At 32.9% G+C, this 19,135-nt stretch overlaps 1 protein-coding gene across 3 annotated transcripts in view; it reads left to right on the forward strand.

The window, feature by feature from the left end:
* LOC132721104 (endothelin-converting enzyme homolog) overlaps nt 1-19,135 on the forward strand; it is a 69,532-nt gene that overhangs the window by 32,648 nt on the left and 17,749 nt on the right. For all 3 annotated transcript variants that reach the window (XM_060705357.1, XM_060705356.1, XM_060705358.1), the window contains one exon: nt 17,609-17,725. In XM_060705357.1, coding sequence (XP_060561340.1) covers nt 17,609-17,725 — 117 coding nt within the window. The remainder of the gene's footprint in view (nt 1-17,608; nt 17,726-19,135) is intronic.

The raw sequence follows: 19,135 nt of genomic DNA on the forward strand, positions 1-19,135 counted from the left end.
TAAAATTTTTGTATTCAAGTATGAGATAAGGGTTTTTTTTTTTTTCATTTTAGCCTATTTTTAGACTATTTAAAGAATAGTTCTCACCCAGGTATCAGTGTCAGCATCATACTTTGGTTCAGTTTTTGCATGCTATTTGGTAATTCTTCAAAACTTAACTTAAAGGGAGACACAGGCAAAAATTTTCATTTCTTCGTTTTTGAATTTTTCATTCATTATTCTGTAAATGTCCTCAAAATGAATACACTAGGCAGTCACAGGATCAAAACTTTTCTCCTTATATAGAATAAAATGATGGCTAAGTTCCTAACTTGACCCATGTGGGTCAGGTTAGAGCGTTAAGATTTCACAATAGTTGTCACAGTGGACTCTTGAAATGTTCAAGAACATGTCAAATGAATGACTTAGACTTGTTTCAATCGTACATTATCCATAATATCTGTTATTTTTGAAACTTCCAGGGTTTGTTCAAGTCACATGACTTGTTTTAAAACTACTCAGTGATTCTGTTGGCGTCTAAATTTCTTTCAAAATATATACATATATTTACTCTTCAAACCCAAATATATGGAATTTATACATAAATTCATGCTAGGACTTTAAAAAAGTAATTTTAGCGTGATTTGAGTACATAAGATCATTTTAATATTTTTGTCATTAATATGACTGAGTTTCCATTAAAGGGAATGGGTTGAAACATTACACGCTTATTTCAGAGCATAATAGGAGGTCACTGTTTAAGGGTTATAACTTCAACATGAAATTTTACAAAATTATAGCCGTTTTGTATCCAGGCTCTTGTTTAATATTGAGCACTGAGAATTGTTGAGCACCAATCCTCCTGACAGCTCTTGTTACCATTAAAATTTTTTCAACAGTTAGTGTTTCTTATCATTTGTTGAGCAGAAGATCTACCCTTGCATTTTATTTTTTTAACAGAATTTTACCAGATAAGTAAAATACTTTAAATAATCGCCTCTCTTTTTATGTGACAGGTTATATTGTAAGCTGTAAAGCATCAGAATAAATTGTCACAATCTAAAATCAAGCGCGCTTTTACAGACTAAAAGTGGTTAAAACATTCTAATAAATGCGAGATCATGCTAAACCTGATGTAATATGTTATGTTTCCTATTTGTGATCGTGACATTACGTTCATCTCCCTCGGGAGAATAATTCTTTCCTGGTGACAGAATTAGCCAGAGTACTAGGAAGTTTATTAAGAGTGCTTGTATAAATGAGCCGCGTCACGACAAAACCAACATAATGGGTTTGCGACCAGCATGGATCCAGACCAGCCTGCGCATCCGCGCAGTCTGATCAGGATCCATGCTGTTCGCTCTCAGTTTCTCTACTTGTAATAGGGTTTGTAAGCGAACAGCATGGATCCTGACCAGACTGCGCTGATGTGCAGGCTGGTCTGGATCCATGCTGGTCGCAAACCCATTATGTTGGTTTTGTCATGACACGGCTCAAATGAGTGTGTTTCCTCTTACATCTTATCTATCAAAACTCTTTAAAAAAATTAGATTAGACTGGAGTAGACTTTCACAGATGTAGGTATATTTCTTAACTTCCAAACTAAAGTGATGGGTGAATTGTTGTGACAGATAGAATAATGGCACAGACAGTGTAATTATTGCTGTTTAAAGTGCAATTTTAATATTTCTTTTTTAAACAGGAAATAAAATAATTAAAGATTACAAAAATCCGTAATATACAAATTTTAAAGTGTATTTTGAGCTCCACACCCAAATGTCATTGATTGTAAGTGCATTGATTGGGAGAAAACCCTTTTTAAGTCTGCTTTGTTTTTATGAGATCTGAAAAAAATTCACTGCAAAATTAGAATAGAATTGTATATAACATAAAAAGTTTTTTTTTGTTTAATGTTTTTTCAGATTTAATGATCTAATGTGCGTAATAAGACCCACACTTGGATAAGGTCACTAAACAAACTTTTAACTACAATAAAAAAGTTTTAGGGGGGCAATTTTTGTTATGTCCACCCTTTCGACACATACAATGGGGCAACTGTCCAGCATTGCAAAAAAGGGGACAAATGTCCAGGGGGCAAATGTTCTTGAATTACTTGTCACACTGAAGTGAGATATATATCATATTAACTCAAAGCAAAGAAAGTCTGTTACTTATCATTGCCAGAGAAACAAGTAAATCAGGTGTTTGTTTAAGTTTTTCCATGATAAGGTCATAAGGACTGACTTATATCATGGAAAAGCGGAAAACAAACTATACACAGAAGAAAATGGTAGTGATCTAACTATAGTGACACCATAAAATGTTGTCTGGGAATATAATGATATTGATTTCTGATATTAAATAGGTCTAAGCTTAGAGAATCAAGTTGAAATCATGTTATAGTTGTTGTTGTTATTATACCATCAATTATCATTGTTCATATTGTTTTTCTTGAGATTTCTAAATTTTGTTTTTGAAGAAAATTTGATATATTAAAGATTGTTGAGAAAAAGCTTACAAATGTTGTGTCTTAGATAAAAAATGAATTTGCTCAGCTTTGAATAAAGAATGTTCCATTTGAAGCTAAGCTAACAGATTTCAATATCAGAATATATGTTATTTAAGTTATCAACATACAGTACAGTAAGCCTAATCAGACTAAAGGGAAGTGCTTGTGGCAAAAGCTTGAATCACAATCTGTTCAAGGAATTTAAAATCATAACAATAATTATGCAAGATAAGTGTATGTGTACATGAGTTTATTATAAAGAAAAATTTTCTGACACCTGACACTGTACGGTATGACCATGTCAACATGACAGTCTGTATCATTTTTTTAAAAGTATTCTTTACCAGTTCATTTTCACTTTCTATGATGTCTTTACACCTTGAAAAGCCAACTGCTTTATATTGGCCATATATTTTTGGCATTTCCTGTTTTTGTTAATCAAGCCTAATGCTAATAATTATGCTTGTTGAAATGTAACACGGTTAAATTTTCAGATTGTTTCCACTCTTCAGATTTGTTCAGAATCTTCTCTTAACTGCCTTCGTGGTCGAGGACTTCTAATCCAGTTACCTCTCTGGCGTGGGTTCGATCCCCGGGAGATGCTTTGGTAGTTTAGCGTGGAGAAAGGTAGTCTAGTACTGGTGTAACTCTCCAGGAACGATGGTTAGGAAACTACCCGCCTATACAACTGAAATACTGTTGGGAAAAGGCGTAAAATGAACAAACAAACAAAACAAATTCTCTCAGAAAATGTTGCATGCAATAAATTTAAATATGTAATGAGTCATAGTCTCAATAAAGGTGTTTGCTTTAATGTTGTGCAATAAATAAATGACTTTGTTTTCTAATTATTACAAAAGAATCGCAACTTTTCATGCTCTGGTAAACATAAAATATGCATTGTGACAAGTACGCAAGCAATCTCTTGATTCTGATATATAACAAAATGTATTCTATATGATCAACAAATAATTCTGCCTACATTAATAAAAAGGACAAAAAAGGACCAAAGTTTTACAAACTTATGAGACACCTTTCTTACAATGTCTGACTAAAAGGTAATCAGATGCTTTGCTTTGGGGCGGGGGGGGGGGGGTGGGTGGGGTGTGGTGTAAATGGCCGAGTGGTTAAGGTTGTTGAATTCAAACTACTTGCCTCTTACCACTGTAGGTGAGCTGGGCATGTGCATCTGGATTCCTGTCATGCGAGAAAGCTAATCCATGTAGCTTACAGAACGTGAGGTCATCCCCCACCATTAAAGCTGAAAAATTGCCATATGACCTATACTATGTTGGTGTGTCGTAAAATGCCATAAAAAAGTGGGGGGGGGGGGAGATGCTTCGTTGAAAAGTGAACAGTTCCTATCTTCTCGGGTGGCCACCATGTGCTGTTTGATCTTAGTCTGCATTGGTCACATTGGTAAATGCAGTCAGTTAATTGCCACCAGAAAGGGTAAAATTTCATAAAGTCTACCATTTACATTTATTAAATAATCTGTAATGGTACCTATTTGCATTGAATTTTTGTTTGCAAAATTCATTCATAATATTAAAGACTGAATTAAAAGCAAAGCTGTGACAAAAGACCAGTCACTAAAATTGTGCATTCATATACCGTATTTCTCTGATATTTAATGTTTTAAAGCATCATATTCTCTACTAAAAACATAGAATATTATAGATTTTTCATAAAGGCAGAATTCATTTCATCCATTAAACATTGCTCATAACAATAAAAGACAGGGAAAATTTAAAAAATGAAACATTGATTCCAGGAAACATACAGACTGGTTTTTCTTGTCTTGAAAGTATTAATTATCTGACAATTTCATGTAGTAACCAAGAATCTCTGACAATATATTTTCATAATTTGAGATAATGATTCAGTGAAAGTTGATATATGAGATGCATTAAAGGCTCATGTTGCCTCAAAAAAGCTAGAAATTTTATTTCTCAAAATCTGTTTGTTACAATTTTCAAAGTAATACTTATTTGCCATAATACATGGACTACTGTATGTGTATTTAAATTAGCGGAAGCAAATTTTCGCAGAAAGGTCCATTTTGGGGGTATATACAAATATTCGCGCTATTTTGAATTCGCGGAGGTGACTACCGAAAATCATTAAATTGCGTAAACCCATCAGGTTAAAAAATAAGAGAAATTACTCTTACACGATTAGGCAATGGATTTTGCAATCAGGTTTCTTTCTCTTTACATACTTTTTACTATAGTCGTTGTGGGACTTCACAGTTATTTTCAACACCTGGTGTCAAACAATACGCTATTGTACAGAACAAAGACATTCATTTGTCTAGCAGACATATTATTGCAAACAAAAGAATGTCCGTTAACGTGCGTGACTTTTCACAGTTTTAAACAGCACTGAATGAGACCATAATCTTTTTCACCGATTTTGTTAAAATGTTGACTGAGTAATTGTGTTTTGTGTTCCATGTTTTCATCAGTTAAAATCGTTAATGTTTGTGTTGTTTGTATTGTTTGTTTAGAACAACAAAATGTAATCTGATCAGATGTCAAGACTTTTATAACTCTATGAAGACTTTGAAATAAATATCGTGATTCAATGGTATTGTTCAAACATGTATATACTTATACAAGAATCCGATAATCATATAAGTCAAACAATAATACACAAGCAAACTGATGTATATACAGAGCTGAATGTTACATGAACAGTTTATACAACAGTAAATCACTCTTTGAAAGCGTCACGATGCGCGAAAAAAAGACTATTAAGAAATTATTGGTGTTAAAATATTCGCGCTGAACAAGAATTCGCGGATTGAATGTCACCGCGAAGATCGCGAAAATTTGAAGCCCGCGAATATTTCTACGCATACAGTATTCTTTTGCAACTTATAAAAGCTCTGTTGGCAAGTTGTATAATTATAATGAAAATTTTTGTATGGAAGTCAAAATGCTACTTGGTTTATATTTTGTTTGCTACATTTATGAAACATAACTGTATGTAACATAGCTAAATTTGTCAGTTGTTTAACATCTTACATGCTCTAAATTCCTTATTTAAATACTATTAAACACATGTTTGACATTTCTACAGGACAAAAAAAATATTGATTTTACAGGCATAGTGAGCCTTTTAATATATTTAGTTGAATCCATAATCACAATTTAGACAAAATTAATTAAACTTGCACAAGGATAATTCATCGCTTTAGTGCAGTAATGGGTTAGCTGCTATTAAAATTCTATAGGAGTTAACCAGTGTTACTGCACTTACATGTAGATGACAAATTGTTCTTTTGGCTTCAAAGTGAAATTGCACTGTCATAGTTTTATATGTGTAAATAGATATTTAAGTTAAAAATTCAACAATCTGAGATTCTTATTTCAGTTTTACATATTACATATTATATTAGTAAGATAATTCATGAAGTCACCATTTCCAACCTGAAAAAGTTTTTTTTACCAGTTATAGAAGAATTTTCCTTCCTCAAAATTTTATAGAATAGATAAAATTAACCCTTACAATGATTTTAAACTTAATAAAGTAGTATGGATGTTAGGCAGTATTTTTTCTGGTTTTCATTATTTTGAAATTAAATTTATAAGTACACTAAAGATATTTTCAAATTTTGCTAATTCCGTTTTTCTCCCAAACACAAAACATTCGCGCGCCCCCCCCCCCCCCCCCCCCAACCCTGATATGGGCCCATGCCACCTTTCCCCAAAATGTGGAAAAAAAAACACCAAAAGAACAAATACTGTAACTGTCTTTTAGTACATTTTTTGTGTTAGAACTTAAATATAATTCTTAAATTGTCTTCTGAGACTAGTTGAATACCACCATCTACTTTGATTTGATCTGCAAGTAAAATGTACCAAAAGAAAATTGTAGTGGTACCTTAAAGCAGCATGCCTCCAGATTCATGCTAATTTTCATGAGAATTTTGAAAATGTTTTGAAAAGTAAAATACAGTGAAGTGAACATAGAAAGTAATTTACACCTTGTAAACGGCACTTAGGATCCACGTAAATTACCAAAAAAAGGTCAAAATATACATAAATATGCGACCGGGGGCTGCCTTAGGGGCTGGGGCTGGCTGCTGCTACACTGTGCTGGGGTTGTAGCGGCCCTTAACTGCACGTTACAACTTCTCCACTAATAACAGCAACACTGTACAGGAACCTAGACCTCCGGTAGAGCTATGCGGTACCGGTTGTTTAAGCTGTGGGGAATTAGCCGAGGTTTAAGCTGAGTCCCGATACACAATATGAAGTGTTCACCCCAAGCAGTCGGTCACGTAGTTTACTCTACTATTAGTATGTAGGGTGTGATAGCAGATAACTTTGATGAAATGAAGATGAACACAAATGTTCCTAATTACTTATTTAATTTATTGATTTCCTTTATTTTACAGTTTACTAATATTATATTTTATACAAAGTTTTTTAAAGTTCACTTTCATTAAAATATATTAAGTTCACAATGTTTCTTATTAAAAGGGTTTCCAAGATACTTTTAACACACTATTACATTAATTCTGATTCCTAGTCTGTTCCTAACAATTCTTAAAAATTCCAATTCTTTATTCTTCAAAGTTCCAATTTTTAATATTTAATTCTTTAATTTTGTCTTAACTTATTTTTGTCTCATTATATATAATATTCTCAAGTATTATTAATTTAAATAATTAATTGATTAACCAATGAAAATTGAAAAACATTGACCAATGAAAAATAGAAAAGTATTACATGATGCTTAATCTGGATAAAAATTATCTTATGAAAAAAGGTATAAAACATATCCTGTAAGTTACATAATTTCCTAATAGCATTAATTGCTAAAAGCTACAAAGTATTATAAATAAATAGCACCTAAACCAAAAGGTGTTGATAAGAGTAAAAGATTTCTAAAAGTGAAATAATCTTCTTAAGTGTCAAAAAGACTGACATATGTGATATTTAAGTATTAAGATAAACTTGCTAAAAATATGCCTTATGGCTTTTTACACCTAAACAGTAAGTTAATTAACAATATGATTATGATTTCAAAACATTACATTATATCTGAAAATAAAGCATTATCATAAAACATTATAATATATTACATACACACTCACATTCATACATGAAAATATTATTATTATTATTTGCATTTTCTTTTTGTCATTTTATAATTTTATTATTTTTACTTATTTTATTTACATAAAAAACTGGGGTCAAATATGCCCTTGGTGGCAGTACCCCCCTCCTTTATAAAGTTCGTCCCCGAACTTAAAGCAATTAAACAATATATACATGATATTTACAATACTTTACAATAATTTTCTTGATGCACATTTAGCAATTATTTACATATATTTATATGAACATACAAAAGCACAAAAATTCAATATGATGACCGAGTTTCTAAAGTTCTTTATAATGTTTATTATACACCGTTATTGTTTCACACTGTTGTTAAAGACTTTCAACTTGATTCACTGTCAATTGTTCATGATAACACAATTATTCTGGAATACTTCAACTGCTGTAATTGTTAGTTTCTGTGGAATGCAAATTTTATTAGTACATGACTTACATACACCGTTTTACATGTGACCAATTTTAGTTAAGTTAAGTAAAATTTAAGTTCATTAAATACAAAAATAATTTATACAGTATGCCTGAAAGTTATCCATTCTTTAAAGTTGCACTGTTCAAGCAGCAATTTAAGGGTTTAAGCCCGGCCACTGTATAACTCACAAGTGCTCTAACTTAAGAATGGGTTACCTTTAAAATTCCCGAAAAATAATTCTTAATTATATCAACATAGATGGAATATTTCCCAAAAGAAAAAATATTATACCATTAAAAATGCATTCATAACATTCATTTAGACAAATACTGTGTTGGCTAATGTCAGATATAATAAAGGTTGGGTTGATTAAATATGTTTGCAACCATATTAATCTTAGCACTATAAAACACCTAAGAATAGGTTAATAAAATACCTTTAAAATATCTAAGATTAGTTCACCTTATGAAGAGTCCCTTTATTATGCCCCCCTTCGAAGAAGAGGGGGTATATTGTTTTGCTAATGTCGGTCTGTCTGTCTGTCGGTCTGTCCGTCGGTCTGTCGGTCTGTCCGTCGGTAGACCACATGGTTTCCGCTGATTATCTTGAAAAGTATTTATCACAAAGTCTTCATATTTTACATAGTGATTGGTCATAACTAGTAGATGACCCCTATTGATTTTGGGGTCACTAGGTCAAAGGTCAAGGTCACAGGGACCTTAAATGTCAAAATGGTTTCCGCTGATTATCTTAAAAAGTATGTATCACAAAGTCTTCATATTTCACACATAGATTGGTCATCACTAGTAGATGACCCCTATTGATTTTGGGGTCACTAGGTCAAAGGTCAAGGTCACAGGGACCTTAAATGTCAAAATGGTTTCCGCTGATTATCTTGAAAAGTATGTATCACAAAAGTCTTCATATTTCACACAGTGATTGGTCATAACTAGTAGATGACCCCTATTGATTTTGGGGTCACTAGGTCAAAGGTCAAGGTCACAGGGGCTTTAAATGTCAAAATGGTTTCCGCTGATTATCTTGAAAAGTATTTATCACAAAGTCTTCATATTTTACATAGTGATTGGTCATAACTAGTAGATGACCCCTATTGATTTTGGGGTCACTAGGTCAAAGGTCAAGGTCACAGGGACCTTAAATGTCAAAATGGTTTCCGCTGATTATCTTAAAAAGTATGTATCACAAAGTCTTCATATTTCACACAGTGATTGGTCATCACTAGTAGATGACCCCTATTGATTTTGGGGTCACTAGGTCAAAGGTCAAGGTCACAGGGACCTTAAATGTCAAAATGGTTTCCGCTGATTATCTTGAAAAGTATGTATCACAAAAGTCTTCATATTTCACACAGTGATTGGTCATAACTAGTAGATGACCCCTATTGATTTTGGGGTCACTAGGTCAAAGGTCAAGGTCACAGGGGCTTTAAATGTCAAAATGGTTTCCGCTGATTATCTTGAAAAGTATTCATCACAAAGTCTTCATATTTCACATAGTGATTAGTCAAAACTAGTAGATGACCCCTATTGATTTTGGGGTCACTAGGTCAAAGGTCAAGGTCACAGGGATCTTAAATGTCAAAATGGTTTCCGCTGATTATCTTAAAAAGTATGTATCACAAAGTCTTCATATTTCACACAGTGATTGGTCATAACTAGTAGATGACCCCTATTGATTTTGGGGTCACTAGGTCAAAGGTCAAGGTCACAGGGACCCTAAAATGTGAAAATAATTTCTGCTGATTATCTTAAAAAGAATTCATCACAAAGTTTTCATATTTCACATAGTGATTGGTCATAACTAGTAGATGACTCCTATTGATTTTGGGGTCACTAGGTCAAAGGTCAAGGTCACAGAGGCCTTAAATGTCAAAATGGTTTCCGCTGATTATCTTGAAAAGTATTCATCACAAAGTCTTCATATGTCACATAGTGATTGCTCATCACTAGTAGATGACCCCTATTGATTTTGGGGTCACTAGGTCAAAGGTCAAGGTCACAGGGGCCTTAAATGTCAAAAGGGTTTCCGCTGATTATCTTGAAAAGTATTCATCACAAAGTCTTCATATTTCACACAGTTATTGGTCATAAGTATTAGATGACCTCTATTGATTTAGGGGTCATTAGGTCAAAGGTCAATGTCACATGGGCCTTTAATGTCAAAATGGTTTCCGTTGATTTTTCCATAATTGAACACTTCCATGTACCCATTTTGGCAAGTTTCTTTAATAAAATTACCAATTATGTGAGTCAATGGCTAGAAAGGGGGGTATATGTGTCGTTCGACATTCTTGTTTTTTACAATTCCTAACAATTTTGTATTCTTTAATTTAGTACCGGTAATTGTTAGCTGGTATGTTTACAGAATATATTTTTTATAATTCATCTTTAGATTTGCTAGAAACTGGTAATAACATCCTGGTGGGACTTTATTAAGATTTTTCCACTGTGGTACTATGTTTGGATTTTTAAAATTTACTAAGCACTGTATTTCATCATTTTGGTTAATTGATATTTCACTTATGTTGTTTGTCCCCCAGGATAAGTAATAGCCCTTGTGTAATTCATGTGAGGTACCATTGTATTTTCTTTGTATATGCTCTAATTTGATGTCTAATTGTTTCCTTTTTGTCCAGTCTTCTAATTCAACTATAAACTTTCTTGCTAAATAACATGCTGTATATATGGTTTGAATTTCAGGTGTTTCATTGCCTTTTTGAACTAGGAAATAGTGGACTCCATAGATGATTTTGATTCCCACAAGTCTTCTGTTTTCTTTATCATTTTTATTTTTTGCTAATGAATTTATATTTGTTTGAGTTTCTGTTGATTCTTTAAAAAATTTGTGGCCTGGTTGAAGAGGTTTCTTTCTTCGTTTACCTGACATGGTTTTGTTTGCGTGGAATTCTCTTATTAATTGACTTGGAATTTTACAATTATAGTGCCATTTAGTGCCGTTGTTATTGAACTTAATTTTATAGTACAGTGCTCCATTGCTACGGTTTGATGATAGTATTGCTTTAATGTCTTCTACTTTGAAGGGTTTACATATTCCTTTTCTGCATTCTATGCATTTCGATTTTATTTTTGATTTCTGGTTTACAGCATCATGTAAATTTTGTTTTTGCGCTTCATGTTTGTTCTGATTTTGGTTTATTATCTCTGACTTCTTATTTGATATGTTTGATCTAATTGTTACATTTTTCTGTTCATGGTTTGAGTTATCATTTACAGCTAGTCTTCTACTTTGTGTTTGACATTTGTTTCTATTATTATTTATTTGTTTCTTCTGTATTTCATTCTTATTTTTATGCATGTTATGTTTTTCTTTATTTGGCTTTTGTCTTTCACTATTTTCCTTTCTTGTATCCTTTTTGGCTTCTGCCTCTGCTGATTTGTATCTTTACTTGTTTGCTCTTCTATATTACTTTTTTGTGGTATATTATTTTCTTTTCTTTTATTCTTACAATTTTTGTTGGCATCTTGCCGTGATGCAGTCTCAGCTCCTTTTGTTCTAACTCCGTTACTTCTTTTATTATTTACAACTGGTGTTTGCTTATCATTTTGCCTATTTCTTACATTATTTTGGTTACTTTCACTACTTTTTACATTTGTATTATTTTGTCTTTTTATTACATTTGAAGGGTTCACATCATGAATCTTCTCTGGATCTAGCTCATTTTTTTGATTCTCGAGTTCTGTTGGTGGATTGGTTGGTTTGTCATCAGGGTCAAAGTATGGTTTCAGTCTCATTGCATTCACCATTGATTTTACTTCTTTGTTGGTCTTGGCATGTCGTAATCTGTAGGTGTAGTTTGGTCCGATCATAGTAATGTAATATGGTCCAACCCATTTTTTTTGTAACTTTGGTGCTTTCCCAGGTGGAACTTTAGTACAATACAACCAAACTCTCTCAGCAGGTCTATATTTAGGAGCTTTGCTGTATTTATTATGTTGATATTTGTACTTTTCTTGGGCTCGCTGAATATTTTCGTTTGCTAATTTCCTACAGATTTTCAAATTTTGAAGTATTTTGCCCAGATGTACCTTGTAACTTTGTGGCAGATGATTTTTAGGCTGCAGCACTGTGTCAATCGGTAACCGCATTTCCCTACCATATAGGAGAAAGAATGGGCTAAAGTCTGTTGACTGTGTTGCTGGCGTAGATCTGTAAGCCATCATTTTTCCAGGTAAAAGGTTTGTCCAATCATCTTGTTGATCCTTACAATAAGCTCTGAAGGCTTGAAGAATGTAGGAGTTCTTGGACTCAACCAATCCATTTGTCATTGGATGATAAGCACTTGTAAAGGTTTGCTTGATGTTAAATAGCTCTGATAAAGCCTTTACAAGGTTTGACATGAAGTTTTTTCCTCTGTCGCTAAGTAGTACTCTTGGTGCACCATATCTCAAGATGATTTCCCTAAACAGTACACTTGCAACTTCTTTACATGTTTGCGTTCGTAAAGGAAAGCATTCTGCCCATTTAGAATAGCTGTTGACTACTAGCAATATATGTTTATATTTGTCCTTTGTGGTAGGATGTCCATCTGCCATCTACTGAAAACGTCATTAACAGACTGTGGTTGTAATGGAGGAGGTTTGGAGTTGAAAGCTCTCTTTGACTGTTGACATACTTCACAAGTCTTAACATACTGTTTTATGTTCTCATACATTGAAGGCCAGTAGTATTTGTTACGAAGCGATACATATGTCCTTTCAAATCCTTGATGTCCACCTCCTGCAATACAGTCTTGATACTGTTTCAGTACATCATCTCTTAAAGTCCTAGGAATGGCGATCTGCTTGACAAGGCGTTCCTCTGGCAGCACTTGTTTTCCACGTTTGGAGTAAAAGTGATGTAGGATCTTGTCTACCAGTTCATAATTGTAGGATTCTGCAACTATTGTTCTGGCTTTTTGCTGATCTTCCGGAACTTTACGATTGGCAAGATAGTTGTATATATCTTTGAAGTCGGGACATTCACGTTGATGCTTAGCTAAGTTTTTGAATGTCCCTTCTTCAGGATCCATGGCTTGTTCTGATGTAAGAGCTGCTATAATTGTCTCTTCATCTTCACCAGGGTACACAAGTGTCACGCCTGTGTATTCTTTGTTTTCCTCATGTAGTGAGCCAATGTGGTCGGCTAAGTCACTAGAGGCTGCTTGTGTTGAATCTTGGAAACGTTGTCTTGATAAGAAATCGGCATTGCAATTTGTTGGACCTGAACGGTGGAGGATATTAAATTGGTAACCTTGAAGAAGAATACTCCAACGGCCTAAGCGACCTTGACAGTTCTTGATTTTCTGAAGATATTTTACAGAGACGTTGTCAGTGTACACCGTAAATTTCCGTCCAGCAAGGTAGTGTTTAAAATGTTGTATTCCTTCAACAAGAGCCAGTCCTTCCTTATCAGTTATATGCCACCGTAGTTCATTGTCGTGCAGGGCTCTTCCTCCGAAGCAGATTGGATGTTCCTTCCCATCATGCATCTGGGAGAGTACATATCCTATCGAATAATTTGATGAGTCTACCGCGAGAATAAAATTTTTGTTGAAGTCTGGGTATCTTAATATAGGTGCTGATATTAGTTTCTGTTTTAATAATTGAAAAGCATTTTCACATTCTTCAGTCCAATTAAATTTTACATCTTTCTTTAATAAATTTGTCAAAGGTTTAGCTATTTTGGCATAGTTCATCACAAATTTTCTGTAGTATCCAAAAATTCCTAATGTTTGTTTCACTTGTTTAGCATTCTTAGGTCTAGTTGCGTTTTTGATTTTATCTGTATTTTCAGGTAGCACTTTTATTCCATCTTTTGTAACAATATGTCCTAAATATTTCACTGATTTAGTTCCAAATTTGCACTTTTTGGGATGTAATTTTAAATTTGCTGATCTTAGACTGTTGAAAACTAGATCTAAATGGTGTAAATGTTCATCAAAGTCATGTGAAAACACTGAAACATCATCAATGTAAACGAGAGCATATTTGAAGTTCAGGTTGCGAAGCACTTTAGTCATGAGACTTTGGAATGTTATTGGAGCGTTTACCAGTTCGAAGCTGAGCCTATTGAATTGATAAATTCCCTGGTCTGTAATGAATGCACTCTTGTGTTTGGTTGAATTGTGTAGTGGTACCTGCCAAAATCCTGAACGTAAATCTAGTGTAGAATACATGGAAGCTTTGGCATCTGCAAGGGTATCAAATACATCAGTTATGTGCGGAATGGGAAATGACACTGGTTCGGTTACTGCATTCAGCTTTCGGTAATCCACAGCAAAACGCCATTTATTGTTTGGCTTCTTTACTAAGACTACTGGACTGTGCCATGGAGAGTTACTTTCTTCAATGACTCCTGAATCTTCCATTTTTTTAATGAGTTTCCGTAAAATTTTTCTTTTCTCTGGTGGTTGTCTATATGGACCTGAACTGATTGGTTTAGAGTTTTCGGTATCAATAATGTGTTTATGCAGATTTGTCTCCCCTAGTTTTGATAAATTTTTTGCGAAGATGTCACGATTTTGTTCAAGAAATTTATATAATTTTTGCTTTTGTTCATTACTAAGTTTATGGTTGTCAATGTCTATTTCTAAATCTTTTACTAATGTTTCATAATTCAAAGTTTGATTTGATTCTGTAGCACTTAAGTTGGAAATGTTTGCTGAATTTTGTTCTTTGAGCACCGATATTGATTTTGGATTGTCTATCACAGAAACTTTTGCTATTCTTTGTCTTGCTGTTAAAAATACTGGAACACTGGTTGGATTTAAAAGTCTATAAACACTTTTAGAATTTAGCACATTTGTAATTGTTTTTCCTCCAGCTAAGTCTAGATCTTGTAAGTTCATTCTTGGTTCTAATAGCACTGTTGAATCAGAATGTATTCTGGATATTCTCACTGGTATGATTATTTCACTATGTGGTGGTATTATAACTTCTTTGATTGTTGTTGCCCAAGATGTTTGTGGAGGAATATTTTTCTGAGTTGGCACTTTTAATGTTTTAACACTTGCAGAATTTGGAACCACCATTTCTAATTCACCAAAATTGATTTGAACCTTATATTTTCTTAAAAAGTTTATTCCAACCAAAATCTTAGAATGTAATTGTTCAAATACATGAAAGTTGTGTGTAAATGTTTCACCCTCACATTTAAATGTTATATTAATTTGACCTAATACGTGATGCTTTTTACCACATACTTCAATAATTTGTTGCAAATGACTTCTTTTTAATTTTACATTAGGTGCAACCATGTCCAATAGATATTTATTAATAGCACTTATATCGGCTCCAGAGTCTACTAAGCAAGGTGTATTATGCTCTCCTATTGTGATTTTCATGTAATTTTTCTCCATCTTTGGGTTAAAACCAACATCCATTATCAATTGTTTTTTGTGTGATTTATTTAATTTGCAGTTTTCCTTAGAACAGCACCAGTTCTCCATTTTAGCAATATAAACTTATTTTAAATTGAAGAAACTCAAAAAATGATTGTTCACATACAAAAATTTGTGAACCAAAAGTAACAAAAATAGACCTAAGCACATTTGCAAAAATATTTCAACAAACTTTCTTTTAATTTAGTATACAGCTTAATTCCCTATTTTGTTAACATTGTATTTTATTTAATTGCCCTATACAGACTCATTATTTGGTCACATATAAACAGGTATATGAAAGGCATGCACACAAAAATTGCACTTACCCAACATCAATCTGATAATGTCCTCAAGTGGTCTTTGTGGCTCCGTCCCCTCACGTAAATCCTGCTGCCCTGCGTAACCAAATGTTTGAGTCTATCCTTCTAGTCCCCGATCATCTCACTGATTTTGTCGTTTTACTTCTGTATTTGTGCCCTCATACCAAAAATGTCCAAATGATCTCTCAGCAGTTTACTGAGTACCCGGCCATTCGCCACCAACTGCGATCGGGGCCTGCCTTACGGGCTGGGGCTGGCTGCTGCTACACTGTGCTGGGGTTGTAGCGGCCCTTAACTGCACGTTACAACTTCTCCACTAATAACAGCAACACTGTACAGGAACCTAGACCTCCGGTAGAGCTATGCGGTACCGGTTGTTTAAGCTGTGGGGAATTAGCCGAGGTCTAAGCTGAGTCCCGATACACAATATGAAGTGTTCACCCCAAGCAGTCGGTCACGTAGTTTACTCTACTATTAGTATGTAGGGTGTGATAGCAGATAACTTTGATGAAATGAAGATGAACACAAATGTTCCTAATTACTTATTTAATTTATTGATTTCCTTTATTTTACAGTTTACTAATATTATATTTTATACAAAGTTTTTTAAAGTTCACTTTCATTAAAATATATTAAGTTCACAATGTTTCTTATTAAAAGGGTTTCCAAGATACTTTTAACACACTATTACATTAATTTTGATTCCTAGTCTGTTCCTAACAATTCTTAAAAATTCCAATTCTTTGTTTTTTAAAGTTCCAATTCTTAATATTTAATTCTTAATTTTTAATTTTGTCTTAACTTATTTTTGTCTTTATATATATATATAATATTTTTAAGTATTATTAATTTCAATAATTAATTGAATAACCAATGAAAATTGAAAAACATTGACCAATGAAAAATAGAAAAGTATTACATGATGCTTAATCTGGATAAAAATTATTTTATGAAAAAAGGTATAAAACATATCCTGTAAGTTACATAATTTCCTAATAGCATTAATTGCTAAAAGCTACAAAGTATTATAAATAAATAGCACCTAAACCAAAAGGTGTTGATAAGAGTAAAAGATTTCTAAAAGTGAAATAATCTTTTTAAGTGTTAAAAAGACTGACATATGTGATATTTAAGTATTAAGATAAACTTGCTAAAAATATGCCTTATGGCTTTTTACACCTAAACAGTAAGTTAATTAACAATATGATTATGATTTCAAAACATTACATTATATCTGAAAATAAAGCATTATTATAAAACATTATAATATATTACATACACACTTACATTCATACATGAAAATATTATTATTATTATTTGCATTTTCTTTTTGTCATTTTATAATTTTATTATTTTTACTTATTTTATTTACATAAAAACTGGGGTCAAATATGCCCTTGGTGGCAAATACCTCTTACTGCATTAGTAACGCAGTAGAATTATTCTTAAGATCTTAATACATTTTTTTCAAGATTGATTTTCTTGAAATATTTTGGCTGATCTGGAGGCGTGCAGCTTTAAAGGGCTGAGGTTTTCTGATATGACAGGACTTGGAAAATTTTTAGGGCTTAATGTTCCATTTGATAAACTTGAATAGCTATACAAGACTTTTCACTAAAATTGGCCAAGAATAGCACAAAGATATGTCTCAGTATAATTCTTAATCATCTTTTTTATATTTTTCTGTTTTAAGTGCCCCAGGTGATCTAATATTATAAAAAATTCAAATTTTATATTTTAGGCTTTTGGACCTCAGTAGAGTTCCTTTAAAGTCGAAAGTAATATAACAAACAAAGAAATACTTTGCTCTAGAAAATATTTATATTGTATGTGACTGTGTATTGTTATTTGCAGGTATTGTCAGCCTATTTGGACTACATGACAAGGGTTGGGGTTTTACTCGGTGGTGAGGAGAACAACACCAGGGAACAGATGCTCGATGTGATTGAGTTTGAAACACAGCTGGCTAACGTAAGTATTTTTGATATTGTAGCTTAAAATAATGTAATAATAATGATAAGGTGTTTCTGGATGACCTAGAATTAACCAATAGCTACTGTGTCTGGTATTATAATGATTTGCCACAATGACGAATTGCCCCATAATGAATCGCCCCATAACGACTCGCCCCACTTTAGTGACGATTCAAAGGTGCTATAGTGGCATTGATCTGACCTCAAATATATTTAACCTTGTAGTCCATGCACTATAATATCAATATATAAAAAAATAAAAAATCCAAAAAAATCTGATTTTTTGTTACATTGCTATAAATCGATCCTGGGTAACACCCTTGGGATTTTCAGAGACACTTTCAGTGTTTCCCACCTACCTAGAGGTTTACTGGTAAGAAACCCAGGTAATCCTCACATGTATCAGTGCTATACACTGGGCATGTAAAAGAACCAAGGGGTCTTTTTGATAAGAGCTAGGGACTGGTTCCCGGACACCCTTGTATCTCATAGCTGTCTCTAAAGTCTGCTAATGTAAGGACCCTACTGGACCCTACTGGAAATAAGTGCTTGCACTAGTAGGTTATCCTTGACCGCCGGTCTAAAGAAAATCAATCAATCAATCATATATTATAGTTCAAATCAATGGGACTAGGGACTTTGCTTAATTAACTTATGATAATGTTTTATTTACAAGCTATTGTTTGTTACGCATGAAGAAAACATACCAGCTTTTATCATTATGCATGCCCTTAATAACAAGTCGCATTTGGATTTGGTCCATAAAGAAACAACATTATTGCTTTATTTTCGATGTTAGAAAATATAGAAGCTTGCCCAACAACAGTTTATGATTCATGGTGTCAAATAATGAGTGTATATTGATATTAAAATCCAGGGACTTTATGAGATTTTATCCTAAAAATATCAAATTTAATTTCAAAGTAATAAATTTGGATTCCATTCCTTAAGCAATGGGAATGTTCTATTCAGTTAAAATTCAATTATAAATTTCTTATGCTGGCCTTATGCCATGTATATAAAAATTATGACTATTAATGATATGTTTTATTTCGGCACCAAAAAACGTTACGTTATTGATTTGACCTTAAGTCTGTTACGTAATTAGTTATCATTAACAAGTTAGCTAGAAAAAAAAAAGATGTCAATAAATTTTGAAGATAAAAGTTAAATTTTGTTGAACAGATCAATTGTTTGCCATATTTATAAATTTTATTAATAAAACTATAGACAGTTTGTAACTTTTTCTGATTTTTGTACTATATCAATAATTCCATATTTCTGGTTTTATGAAGATTTTTAATACAACGAATATAGGCAGGGTTTAACTGTACAAATTTCATTTATTATTCCAACATTACTTCTGAAAGTAATGTATTTTTTTAGTTTATCCTTCATCATTATACAG

The sequence above is a fragment of the Ruditapes philippinarum genome, unplaced genomic scaffold, assembly GCF_026571515.1.
Source record: "Ruditapes philippinarum isolate M1 unplaced genomic scaffold, ASM2657151v2 ctg4450_1_1_1_1, whole genome shotgun sequence".
In the NCBI taxonomy this organism is placed as follows: Eukaryota; Metazoa; Mollusca; class Bivalvia; order Venerida; family Veneridae; genus Ruditapes; species Ruditapes philippinarum.